At 34.6% G+C, this 11,609-nt stretch overlaps 2 protein-coding genes and 1 long non-coding RNA gene across 3 annotated transcripts; 2 read left to right on the plus strand and 1 right to left on the minus strand.

The window, feature by feature from the left end:
* The first annotated feature begins 1,114 nt into the window (after positions 1-1,114).
* LOC133742238 (uncharacterized) lies at positions 1,115-3,355 on the plus strand. The gene is made up of 5 exons (XR_009862444.1): positions 1,115-1,414; positions 1,828-1,932; positions 2,012-2,078; positions 2,728-2,814; positions 3,134-3,355. It is a non-coding gene; the product is annotated as an uncharacterized LOC133742238 (long non-coding RNA).
* Positions 3,356-3,705: 350 nt separating this feature from the next.
* LOC133741895 (protein TIFY 10A-like) lies at positions 3,706-6,264 on the plus strand. The gene is made up of 6 exons (XM_062169604.1): positions 3,706-3,727; positions 4,227-4,567; positions 4,667-4,775; positions 5,112-5,241; positions 5,440-5,497; positions 5,716-6,264. The coding sequence occupies exons 2-6, from the start codon at positions 4,269-4,271 to the stop codon at positions 5,885-5,887; spliced, it is 768 nt and encodes a 255-aa protein (XP_062025588.1). The 5' UTR covers positions 3,706-3,727; positions 4,227-4,268; the 3' UTR covers positions 5,888-6,264.
* A 2,493-nt stretch (positions 6,265-8,757) lies between these two features.
* LOC133706815 (aluminum-activated malate transporter 10-like) lies at positions 8,758-11,127 on the minus strand. Its single transcript, XM_062132363.1, has 6 exons — positions 10,694-11,127; positions 10,383-10,523; positions 10,022-10,294; positions 9,808-9,926; positions 9,581-9,724; positions 8,758-9,487 (listed from the first exon to the last, which is right to left on the minus strand). Exons 1-6 carry the CDS (start codon positions 11,031-11,033, stop codon positions 9,038-9,040), a joined length of 1,467 nt encoding a protein of 488 aa, XP_061988347.1. The 5' UTR covers positions 11,034-11,127; the 3' UTR covers positions 8,758-9,037.
* Positions 11,128-11,609: the final 482 nt, after the last annotated feature.

Raw genomic sequence — 11,609 nt, forward strand, 5'->3', positions numbered from 1 at the left:
AATCAATGAATAAAAAAGTTCACCATCAGGTATACCTAAGAATTGTCTATCTACTTTTTGAGTTGTCATCTAGATGCTATAAACCAATGCTCCCCTCTAATGTTTTTGTTAAAACACTTAGGGTTCCACTGGATTTCTATAATCTCTTAGTTCAATATTTTTCTTGTGAGACAATTGATAATTTTCTATTTTTCTTTGGAACCTTTGACCTCTTCCAATATTGTGGATGAGAAACATTATCAAATTCACAATTAGGGCGAATATCAAGTGAGGACTCTATCAAAAATTTTAAATCAACGATTGGAATGATTTGTATATTGAAGAATATTTAATAGTAATATCACTAGATTCGCTAGCTAGAATATAAACTTAAGTACTTAACTCCCAGCAGCCAGGGCAATTGGAAGTCAAATATGATAATCACATGCTTTGCAATGCCCGGCATGAAATAAAATTCTTATGCTTGTCCAGGGCATCATGTTAATTTGTTGTTTCCTTTTAACTAATACGCCTAATTTACTCGTGATTACTCGTTTGTTAGACTATTCCAGGATGTCTTTCTCATAAACGTGCAGATATGTTTGTTTTTTCTTTTTTATTTGGATAGTGACAATTAATTAGATAGAAGAAGAAAAGAGAAAAGAGAATTATTCGAATTGAGAACCAGATGCAAACATGGAGATGAGTTAAACTTGATTTCGTATGCATCGAAAGCCTTACCCTTTACTCCCTGTACGTAGCCTGCCTTTCATTATAATTACCAGCAACTTCTCCCCAGGCGACACTCCCAATCTCTATGCTTCTCTTTCTCTCTTTCTATATATATCCATACGTCAACAGAGCTGATGCACGTACACTGCTGTCTGCTGAGAACTGAAAACACTACTAGAAAATGGGCTTGTGAGCACCGATTCAGCCCACTGATTGGGGTTGGTGTGTGTTACCCAACAGTTTGTCACCATTTTGTTGGATTGGTGCCTTGTCATGCAGCATTCACCGATCATGGGTGGCTAATGGGCTTTTTCCAATTTAATATTCCACAATTTGTATATGTGGCAAATTTTGTATATTGACTACTCTGCAATCCAATACCTACTCCAAAAGGCTCAAACAGAGCTGGGTGTACTTGAGTAGGGTTCTCAACTACTTACTCTCTTAGTCTCTTCCTACTCGACCCAAAAAAATTCTCTTGCACAAATTTTTGCTTTTAGATTCTTCTTAAGTTGTACACAACACCGCCTACACCAATGGCTTCAGGTTGAGCCGATCTACAAAAGCCCCAAACTTCCAAAACTTGCCGTCACAGGAGTTTGCCACACGCGCCGCTCCTTGCTTTATACTTTTCCAATATCGACTCGAACCGGCTTCGATCACATTCTCAATGGATCCAGACCAGATAAGAAGCTCACAATGGGTCAGTTATTTATTATGGTTTTATGTCATTTTTCCTACTATTGCTAGATCATTTTCGATTTGAAAATTCGTGGAGTTGTTTTTTTTTTTTGGTTAATTAATTAGGGTTTGTTGCTGGAATGCAATCTTTAGCGAATGTTTTTGGTATTCTGGTGTATTGGGATGTTTCTTCTGAAATGAGAAACTGGCTTGTTGAATCTTTTTTTTTTTTTTTGGGTCAACTGCTTGTTGAATCTTGTTTAGTTACAAACTGGAGACAAGCTGTTAAAATATATTCAATTTGCACTCAACTTAAAACAAATTCCAGATTTTATGCAAGTTTTTAAATCTATTGGTTGGCTTTATTTTATTTTATTTTTAAATGTAACTTCTTCTAGTTGGTGATATTGGGGCTATTTTTTGTTCTTCTTCTAGAAGGTCTCAGGTTTTCTGGAAATGGAGAAGCAGAGAAGGATAATTCTAATATAGTCATGCAATTCCATATTATGTGGAGTTCTTCTCATCGTAAATGCAATGAAGGTGAATATATATTTTGTAGTTTCATTTATATTGATCTACCATGATAATGATTACATGTCCTTTATGAAACATGTTTCAGATTAGAAAGAACCAAACATCTTTAGCTTCATGTGGTACCCTCTGATTATAGAGATGAATTTTATCAGGTAATCGATCATGATCCCACTTAGTCATATTTTGTGATTTTCCTTAGTAAGTGCATCATCTGTTTGTACGAGTATGAAAATTGAACATGTACCTCTCCATTGTGGTGGCAATTTGGATCTAGCTAGCTAGAAGGTATATGTATATACTATATAGGAAGAATAAAGTCCTCACTAGCTTAACTGTGACCATTGCATATTAAGTTGGGTTATGCATTATTTATAAATGCATTTCCAGCTTCTAGCTATTGTAAATTAAGTTTGAGTATAAATTAAGTTGGGATATACAAGTTGGGTTATACATTATATATGACTAGCTTATTATGGTGATTATGTAGCTTATTATGATTTAAGGATGCAATTAAAACATTTGAATGATGTAGCATTATATGCTCGTAACAAGGTAATGCAGCTGTATACCCTCTACATATATCTTTTCTCATTTACATTCTATTATATCAATTTGGCTTCCTCTATATATTCAACGTTAAATGTGATGGACATGTTCACCTTTATTGAGTTCTATTGGTCATGTTTATGTTGAATAAATTTGTCGTCACATTGTGTATACAGTTATATCTTACGTTACAAGTTATATATGACTAGGTCATGTATGTAGTTGTATCTTACATTTATGGTTTAACTTTTCTAGGTATGGTGCGTACCCTAAATCTTGGGCTTGAGAAGACAATGCATATCAAGATCTCTGTGGCATGAGATAACTTGTGAAGGATATTTGGTATGCTGATTGCATCAATATTCAATATTCAATTTGCATCAATATTCAATATTCAATTACAAACTTTGTATACGCATGTCAAAATATGCTGGAAATGGAATGAGTTGCATATGCATTAATGTTGTATTGTTTTTTTCAACGGTATGCAACTATGCATTGTTGTATTGTTACATTTAGATACTTGTATTAATTTTGCTTTACTTTGTTATTGTTGCATTTCTTTCTCCACTGTGCGCACATTAATTATCAATCAGCTGCATCTTAATATAGTAACATTGTTACTGTTCTAACTTGTTATTCTTTGGATGTATATATTCAGAGCAGCTTGAGGTTATGCTCGGTAGGTGGAGCTCAGCCTTGGAGGTCTCCATATAACCGTACAGGATTCTGTTGCAACTACATTTTTTAAAAAAAAATTTGGTAAAATCTGGTAGACCATTTTTTATATGGTTTCCAGCATGTGAATTGGTGGGTTGTAATAGCTTTGTTGCAGGAATGTTCAACATTTTGCTTTTAATTGAATGATTGGTTGCCTTTTAAATTTCCTAAAATTGAATATTATAAAATATAAAATACTGGATAAGCAATAGTGTAGGAAGAGACGACCTAATTAAAAATAAAAAATAAAAAAAATCTATCCATTTTTCACACCGTTTGGAATAGTGGCCACAATGGGGACATTGTCTGACAGAAAACAGAGATGGCAGAGCAGACCAAGAAGAAATTTTGCCACGGAAGACATATGGGTGCCCTATGGCCTATAGGAAACTCCAATATAGGAGACTGACATTAGATGGGTGGCTGCACAGTGGCCTTTGAGGAAATTGGTGCCCTTTGTAGACAAACAACACCGATAATAGACGGCGCCCTATATGCAAATTTCTAGTAGTGAAACTGGCCTAGCTTTGTTCAGGTACACATCTCTCCATCTCCATCTTCCGTCTATCTTTCTTTAAAACATACGCCATCACACTATAGTTTGCGGACTTTCTCCCTAATTAGAGCTTGCATGTTCAAGGATCAAAGTCGATCGACCATTCGCATTTTAGGTCATCATAATGCGAAGACAGTACGTCCTTGTAAAAATTCAGCTAAATGATACATCGTGTAGTCATTTAATCATGCATTAATTATCAAATATATTAGTTTACATGCCTAGTCTAGATTACCAAGATTCTCATTCCTCTTGTTTTCTCATATAATTAACCTTTGCATATAAACCTAATGAGTGAACAATTTGGATCATTTAAACAAGCTTTATGTATGCCTTGTGTGAAGCTTTAGTTGGTTAGGTTTATTTGATCTCTTATTCATTAGAATTGGTTACCCGCTGTCACTTTTTTTTCTTTTTTTCTTTTTCTCATTTAACGGTTTCTTTCTCATTTGTCTCCTAATATTTGATGATGTCATAGGGTTGAAGGCTTCTCTATCTAGCTACTTGGGAGAGCAACACCATGTCTTGCAGCACTGCTATTATAACCACCATAGAGAACAACCATACAAATGATGATGCACTATCTAATTCTTGTTTTCAAACCCTAGATGACCAGCAAAGAAATAGTAGCTTAAGATCATCAAGAAATGACAGTATATCTGAGAGTGTTTGGTTCTTCAAAAAATATCTGTTGACAAAAAATCAAAACAACATGGATGCTAAAATAAATGTGGAAATTAATCGCAAATTAGAGTTCCCTTGGAATAACTTCCGACGACCCCCGTCTCTGCTAGAGCAAGTGTTGCTTCCACAACTACAGTACGCATGTATTAATTCTTTATTTTTCTACTTTATAATTTATATAAAATCAAATACATGACAATATACGTATTTGTTGTGGTATATATACAAATACAGATCATGTGGTGAAGTAGAAGCAACTCCATCAAACGACAAGACGTCAAAACAACTCACAATATTCTTCAATGGGGTTATCAATGTCTACAACAACATTCCTGTAGATAAGGTGAAAAATTAAGATTTTCAAATTAAATAAATGAAGATATTCTCAATTTTATTCTCAGGAAATAAATAAACACATGCTCGGAGCTTATGCAATCCATGGATGCTATGTTGTAGCTGACATATTTCATTTTTTCAACTTTTGTTTAAATTCATATTCTATACTATAATAGTATAATATAGTGAAATCTTATGTTATGATATGTACGTGTTCACTCATGAGTCATGACCGAACATGGTGAACAAAATGATCGAGGCAACCGTTTTAGGCCTATAATTGACTTCCACAGAAAAACAGTAAATTTTGAGTTACTCATGCATTGCGATGTCGTTATTGTAGGCTCAAGCGATTATGCGTCTAGCTGGTGAAAGCTCATTACTGAAACCTGTGGTTGCAGAAAGGCCAAAGCCAGATGTGAGAAAACCATCTAACAAATCAAAGTTACGATCGGCTTCCAAGTTAAGAGCAGGTATGTGGTTCTTTTACACCTTCATAATTAATGAGTTATCTTCTATAAACCAAATCAGATTAAGAATAAACCAATTCTATGAATAGCAGGACGTTTTTGGTTTGTCATAAGATTTTTGTAATTAGTGTTATACTGAATTTTTACCATTACTGTTATTATATAATGATACAAGCTAGTTCACTCATTTGCCATTTTCAGGAATACCTATGGCAAGAAGATACTCTCTGCAATGTTTTCTTGAAAAGCGTAGGGACAGGTAAATTTAGAGTACGATCCTGTTAATACCAGTTTCTTAATCTTGGCCGGAATGGGGGCATCAAACTTATTGGGACTCATACATTGTATAGAAAAGTACCACTAGACCAATGGTTAGTAGGTATTATCAATTAAAGTAACACATTAATTCTCCATGTAGTATACTTTAATTAAAGAAAAAAATACCTTAATTATTGTTTGCATATTGTGTTTTTGTAGGATCATCAGCAAATCACCTTATGCCCTTCCAAGAGAAAAGCAGGCGGAGGAGGATAATGAGGCTGACAAGGGGAAGGGATTGAATGAAGAAAATCGGAGACTGCTTCCTGACCTTTCACCTTTCCCTTCACGTTTAGGCTACTTTTCTCTCAATTCATCTCATCAAGGCTGACATATATGCATGCTTATCAGGAAATAAATGCTAGCTGTTATATACAATATGTTTAAAGATCTGATATATTTTGCAAGGGAACATGTTTTCTTTTGTTGCAAGAGGATATCATTTTTATGGAATTACTCGTCTTCTTAACAACAGTAAAAGAAAAATAATAAGGATTAAAGAACTGGAATTACACCAAGGTTGTTGCACTCTTGAAGGGATTTTACCAGTTTGAAGATTGTAGTGCCAAGATAGCAAAGCTAGAGGATATTCTCTACCTGATGATCTTCATGTTGCCATCAGATTTAGAGCCTAATACATTGAGTCATTGAGGGGTCTGTTAATCACTCTGCAGAGTTCATAATATACATATCAATATATGCATTTGAATCTTGGAATGAACCGTGCATCATTATCAGTTTGTCCTTTTCACTTCTGAAACCAAAAGGCTGGTAGTTTTCAAACTTGCTGTGCAGCACTTTTTGTAGAATGGAATTGGGTGCCTTTTAATTGTTATGCATTTTAGCAATATATTGTGCAGATTTCATCTTTTTAGTTCAAGGAAAATCTGCAAGTACATTAATGGTAATTGTTGAAAGCATTAATTAATTGCTATATTTTTTAAGAGAAAAGTCTTGATTAATAACAGAAAAACCAAACCTAGAATCATATCTTTCTTTCTTTCTTTTTTTGGAGACGACAGTAGTAACGACACACACACCCTCATGCAGTGTATCCCAGCGTAGCCGGACTAATCACTGCATCGCAGACGCACGAACCTTGGTGTTTAATCAACCTAGGTCCCTCAAATCTGCTGGCCACGGGGTGGAGCTGGGATTCGAACGCTAGACCTGGGGGTTCCAGACTAGGCCGCTAGACCTGAGGGTTCCAGACTAGGCCACTCGACCAACACACCACACCACGTGGTTACCTAGAATCATATCTTGATCCTTCATGAACAGAATAGGTGACATAATGTCTCCTAAACCTACAATTGAACATGCAACTATGTTCGGTTAGGTCTAAGTTTATAAATATATGTTAAGAAGTTTTAAATGCACACCCCTAATTACTTAATACACCACCCATTTAATTTCCCATTCTAATATTTTACTAAATACACAACCCAAAGTACCTAAAATATCCTAAATCTCAAAAATCATGAAATATCCTACTTTTTAACTATATTAAATAGTAACCTTAATGTGATTAGTATATTATAGTATATTGACGTTAATGACCATATCGATTACTTGTGTTAGTTATTGAGAAATCCATAAAGATTTATTATTGTTCCCTTTAAATAGATGCATATAAATAAGTTTCGTGTTATTTGAGCTTTCATCCACCAAACACCATGTTAATCAAGTATAAAATTATGAGTTTAACATTCAACCAAAACTATATCGGTAGTTTCTCCACAGTGGTGGAACTAAAAAGTTGTCATTAGAGGGGCCAAACAAATTACTAATTACAAAAAAAAATTTTCACCTGTGATGTTTTGTATTAGAAAATAAATTGATTAATCATAACTCTTAGAACAAAAAGAAAATTAACAAAAAAATAGGAGTAAAGCGATATGTTTTAAAAACATTTAATGCCATTGATTTTGAAATTCTAAATATTATAGTTTCTGACATCATTTAATTACAATTTATTTAAGAAAAAATTAAATTAGATAGTTTCTAACTTTATTCTTGTATTAAATTGGGAGGCCATGTATAAAAATTTGTTGTATTTATCTAACTATTTATACATAAATAGAATAATATAAGGAAAATATGACTATTTTTTTTTTCTTCTAATGCATAGATGTCTGTTTTGGTCATTTAAGCTACCTACAAAATCTAATTTGAAATATAAAATAATAGGAATGTGTATTAAGTGATTAAGGGTGTGTATTTAAAATTGTAATATGTTACATTTGTTAATTCTTCTTTTTTTCTTAAGTGGATGTGTAATCAGATACCTCTTTCATCTGCTTCCCCTGGATAAGTTAATTAAGAAACACCACTCAAGAAATAAAAGTTAGGATACTATTATGTTGATATTGTGTACTGTGGTGAGGATCTTTGATTGAATAGTTGCAGTCTCATATATATAATTCTCTTTCTGTCTTATTATAAGAACAAGTCCTCTGATTGCCAACTAATTGCATAGGCCTCCCATATCTTTTGAAGGTCAAATCTTCTATATGCCTCAGTTTCCTATCTTACTCACATCTGTTGCACAGACCACAGAGACAGGGCAAAGCTTAGATCTTTAACCAAATCAATAGTGGGTTTCATCTGTAGTGGAGAGCCCAATAACTATTGATGTATATGTATATAAATGATACAGAGCAAAATTAGGTCATGTAGGACCAAATTGAGGTACCTATATATCTTTGCATAAAGTTGAGCATTACATTGTAGTTGAAAACTGGGTTGAATTTGTTGCTGATATCACTATGGAAAAGGACTCATCTCCACAGCTGCATCCACTGTTTTGAAATGCTATTTCAACTATCAAAAACTACACAGTATTGTGAGATTGGCCGTATTTATTACCACCAAACTATGCCGAAAGCTGATATAAAACTTCTAAATCCCAGTTTGATTCCTCGGATTATGTTTGTTGTGCTAATATTATACTTATGAAATTATGATCAGTAAGTTCTCGTAGTACGTACTGCATTTCCAATGTAAACATGGACTTTGAAAAAAACCCGAAAAGTATACTCTGGTCTATCCTTTCAATTTCACTTTCACTTTCATGTAATTAACTTTTCTATTTTTCAGTTTAATTTATTTGTGCAGATTCTATATGATTATTCAGGTTTAGAAATTTGGAAGATGTATTCATATACGACACGGCTTAGCAGATAAACCAATAATTGGTACTATACCAGTAATCCTGGAAAAATGAAAGCGACTGAAGCACATTTCATTCAAATTACAAAAGGGACCAACAAAAATATAATTCCCAACTTAACAGCTATTTCAGTAGTGAGAGTGACATTGCCAAAAATGAAAGGATTTAAACTGTGATCCAAGTTGTTTTTTTTTTTTTTTTTTTTTTTTTTTTTTTTTTGAAATACTGTGATCCAAGTTGTTAGATTTGGTAATTTACAGCACATCTTTAGTAATATGACAATCTACCAATCAACATTATGCACAACCCTCACACCTCTTCCTTATGTTCATCTGGTACATTAGTTTTACTAACTGGCTGGTTTTCATTCTTCTCATCTGCAACTGACTTGTACTCACCCATCTCAGCTAGTTCTTCAACTGCATTAACCATGCCTTCAATCCTTGCAGCAATCTCAATCAGTAAAGAAACTAAAGTCACAAGTGGCATGATATCCATGAGAGCAACTGCTCCCGTGTTCTTTTTTTCAGGACAGTCAGCTCCTTGTAGTGGCTGCGGATTAATAAATAAAGTAGGAAGAGATTTTAAGTCCTCTTGGAGCTCCAAGACTGCATTGTTCATTTCTCCAACTAAATAATCTATAGTAGATGATTTCTTCATTGTCTTCATAGTCTTTGCAAGCTCTTTGATGACTCTTGAAGACTCAGAGCTTACTTTCAAAGCAATGTTGCTCATATGCTTCTTTATCAACTCAGGAACCTGTTGACCAGATGAAGTAGTTGAAGCTAGATAATCATTGATGATATCTTTCTATTTTCAAGAACTAATATAAGATGACAGATCTTTAGTTACCTCATTTTCGGAATTCACGCAACCATCAAGGGCGTCAATGCAATAAGCACAAGCACGCATTGATGCCCCGATTTTGAGGTATTGTTTCCATGGATGTCTGAAGTTGAAGCGGCCATGTGCAGGCTCCCATCTTGCAAAATTAGCCTATAATATATATACAATGCCAATGTCAGAAAGTGATTACTTAATGTAACTTGATGAAACTATGCAATTATGTTGTTAAATACCATGGCTTCTTCTGTTGCTTTTGAGGTTAAAACACATTTGTAGCCAAGTAATTTCTTATCAGATTCCTTGTCACCATCAGAAGAGCTTCCGCTTTCATTGAAATACTCTCCAACACAACCTGAAATATAATGCAAGACTTATAAAGTCAGTGACATTGTCCTAAACATGATTGACCATATATTTGGTTTTTATGTGATTAGAGTATGTAAGTACCATCTAAGGAATAGGCAAGTTTGTCCATGTTTCGGGTGATGAGCATATAGAGTTCCTCCCCAGCCCAAATGGGGCAAATAATCATGGTTATCATAATGCATAATGAAGTCCCAATGATGATGGTGTATACTCTATTGTTTGCCATTTCCAATAATTTATCCACCCGGTAACCCGACACTGCAACTAAACTGAATGTGAGGATGAAGATCATTGCACCATAATCAAATCGCTTTTTCACTGATGGTATAAATCTTGAGAAGGTAACTGCAGAAGCTGAAATAATAAAGAAACGCATTAGTAGTCTTATATAGCCAGTTTTTTTGGGGGGAAATTAACATTAGTAGGACTACATAGTACATACCTAACAAAAATACTGAAATCCCATTGATGAAAGGCTCGAATTCTTTTCCTGATTGACTCACTATCCAATGGATGCCAATGGCAAGAGACCCAGCCACAAAAGTTCCGCAAATTCTGTTTAAACTTTTACATATTGTTGCACCTGCATTTAGAGAGTGAAATGTTTAGCTTCAGTCAATGAGAGCCATACTTAACATCAGATAGTCCCATACAAATAAGGAAAACTCAAATAACCCATTTTACCTCACCTCCTAATAAAAACATATTTATCTTGCAGAAAATTATGTAATCTAAGAGAAGCTAGGAACTTACCCACTGTGTTCTCAAAGACAACCACAACAGTCATAACTGCCCACATAGCATTTCCTCCCATACCTTCATACAAAGGTCTCATGTAGTAAAACAGTGAAACAACAGTGAGTGCCATCCCTACTTTCAAGCAATGAATCACTTTTTTAGGCTCATTTTGTCCCAAATCCCAAGCTTTCCTGAAGAAATTGCACACTTTCAGAACCAACCCCATAATCAGACCCTTCAGAGCAAGCCAAGCTCGGCAGGCAAGTCCGGCTTCTGGAGCCAAAGCTTCAGATGAACCATCTGCCATTCTTATCCTCCACTCAGTCACCCTGCTCATTTCCTTCTCTTGAGCCATTTTTGCCAATAAGAAAACAAGTGATTGCCAACTTCTAAGTTGAAATGGAACTCAAAGCAATGGTTAAGGTTTGGTGAGGAAAGCTGAGTGACTATTGAAGTATATATAGTGGATTTCTGATGTCTCATAGTGGTTTGTAATAAACAAACCTCCAATGGAAAGGCAATGCCATAGGCTAGAGGCCAATGCCCTCTTTTGTTGGACACATGTGAAATCTAGAAGTTTCATTAAAATCTCCTCTGCTCATCAAAACTTGCATGTTTAAAGTTTAACCCTCAAAACTGGTAAATATATGCATTTCATCTCACAGTACCATCATTATCAATCAGTCCTTTTCACTTCAGAAACCAAAGAGCCAAAGTGCAGTCTTAAATGATATCTGATAACTGCCAATACGTCAGTTGGTATAAAAACTTAACATCAAGCTACATGGGATTTGGCTAGTGGAAAATTACCAAATGTAATTAGAAAACTACTAGCTGTATGGTACCTACTGTGTGCCGACTTTCACTTTCATCTTTCATTTCATAAAAAATTTCTCAGAGAAATTGGTAACATAAGCACTCTCATTTCTCA

The sequence above is a fragment of the Rosa rugosa genome, chromosome 4 (assembly GCF_958449725.1).
Source record: "Rosa rugosa chromosome 4, drRosRugo1.1, whole genome shotgun sequence".
Taxonomy (NCBI): domain Eukaryota; kingdom Viridiplantae; phylum Streptophyta; class Magnoliopsida; order Rosales; family Rosaceae; genus Rosa; species Rosa rugosa.

Bases quoted from the DNA above. Each gene is read 5' to 3' on its own strand.
- LOC133706815 (XM_062132363.1), bottom strand. From the start codon at position 11,033: ATGGCTCAAGAGAAGGAAATGAGCAGGGTGACTGAGTGGAGGATAAGA. The intron at 10,295-10,382 runs GTATGTACTATG...TTATTATTTCAG, and splicing joins GATTTCAGTATTTTTGTTAG to CTTCTGCAGTTACCTTCTCA. The intron at 9,725-9,807 runs GTATTTAACAAC...TATATATTATAG, and splicing joins AAGCAACAGAAGAAGCCATG to GCTAATTTTGCAAGATGGGA.
- LOC133741895 (XM_062169604.1), top strand. From the start codon at position 4,269: ATGTCTTGCAGCACTGCTATTATAACCACCATAGAGAACAACCATACA. The intron at 4,568-4,666 runs GTACGCATGTAT...ATACAAATACAG, and splicing joins GTGTTGCTTCCACAACTACA to ATCATGTGGTGAAGTAGAAG. The intron at 5,498-5,715 runs GTAAATTTAGAG...GTGTTTTTGTAG, and splicing joins CTTGAAAAGCGTAGGGACAG to GATCATCAGCAAATCACCTT.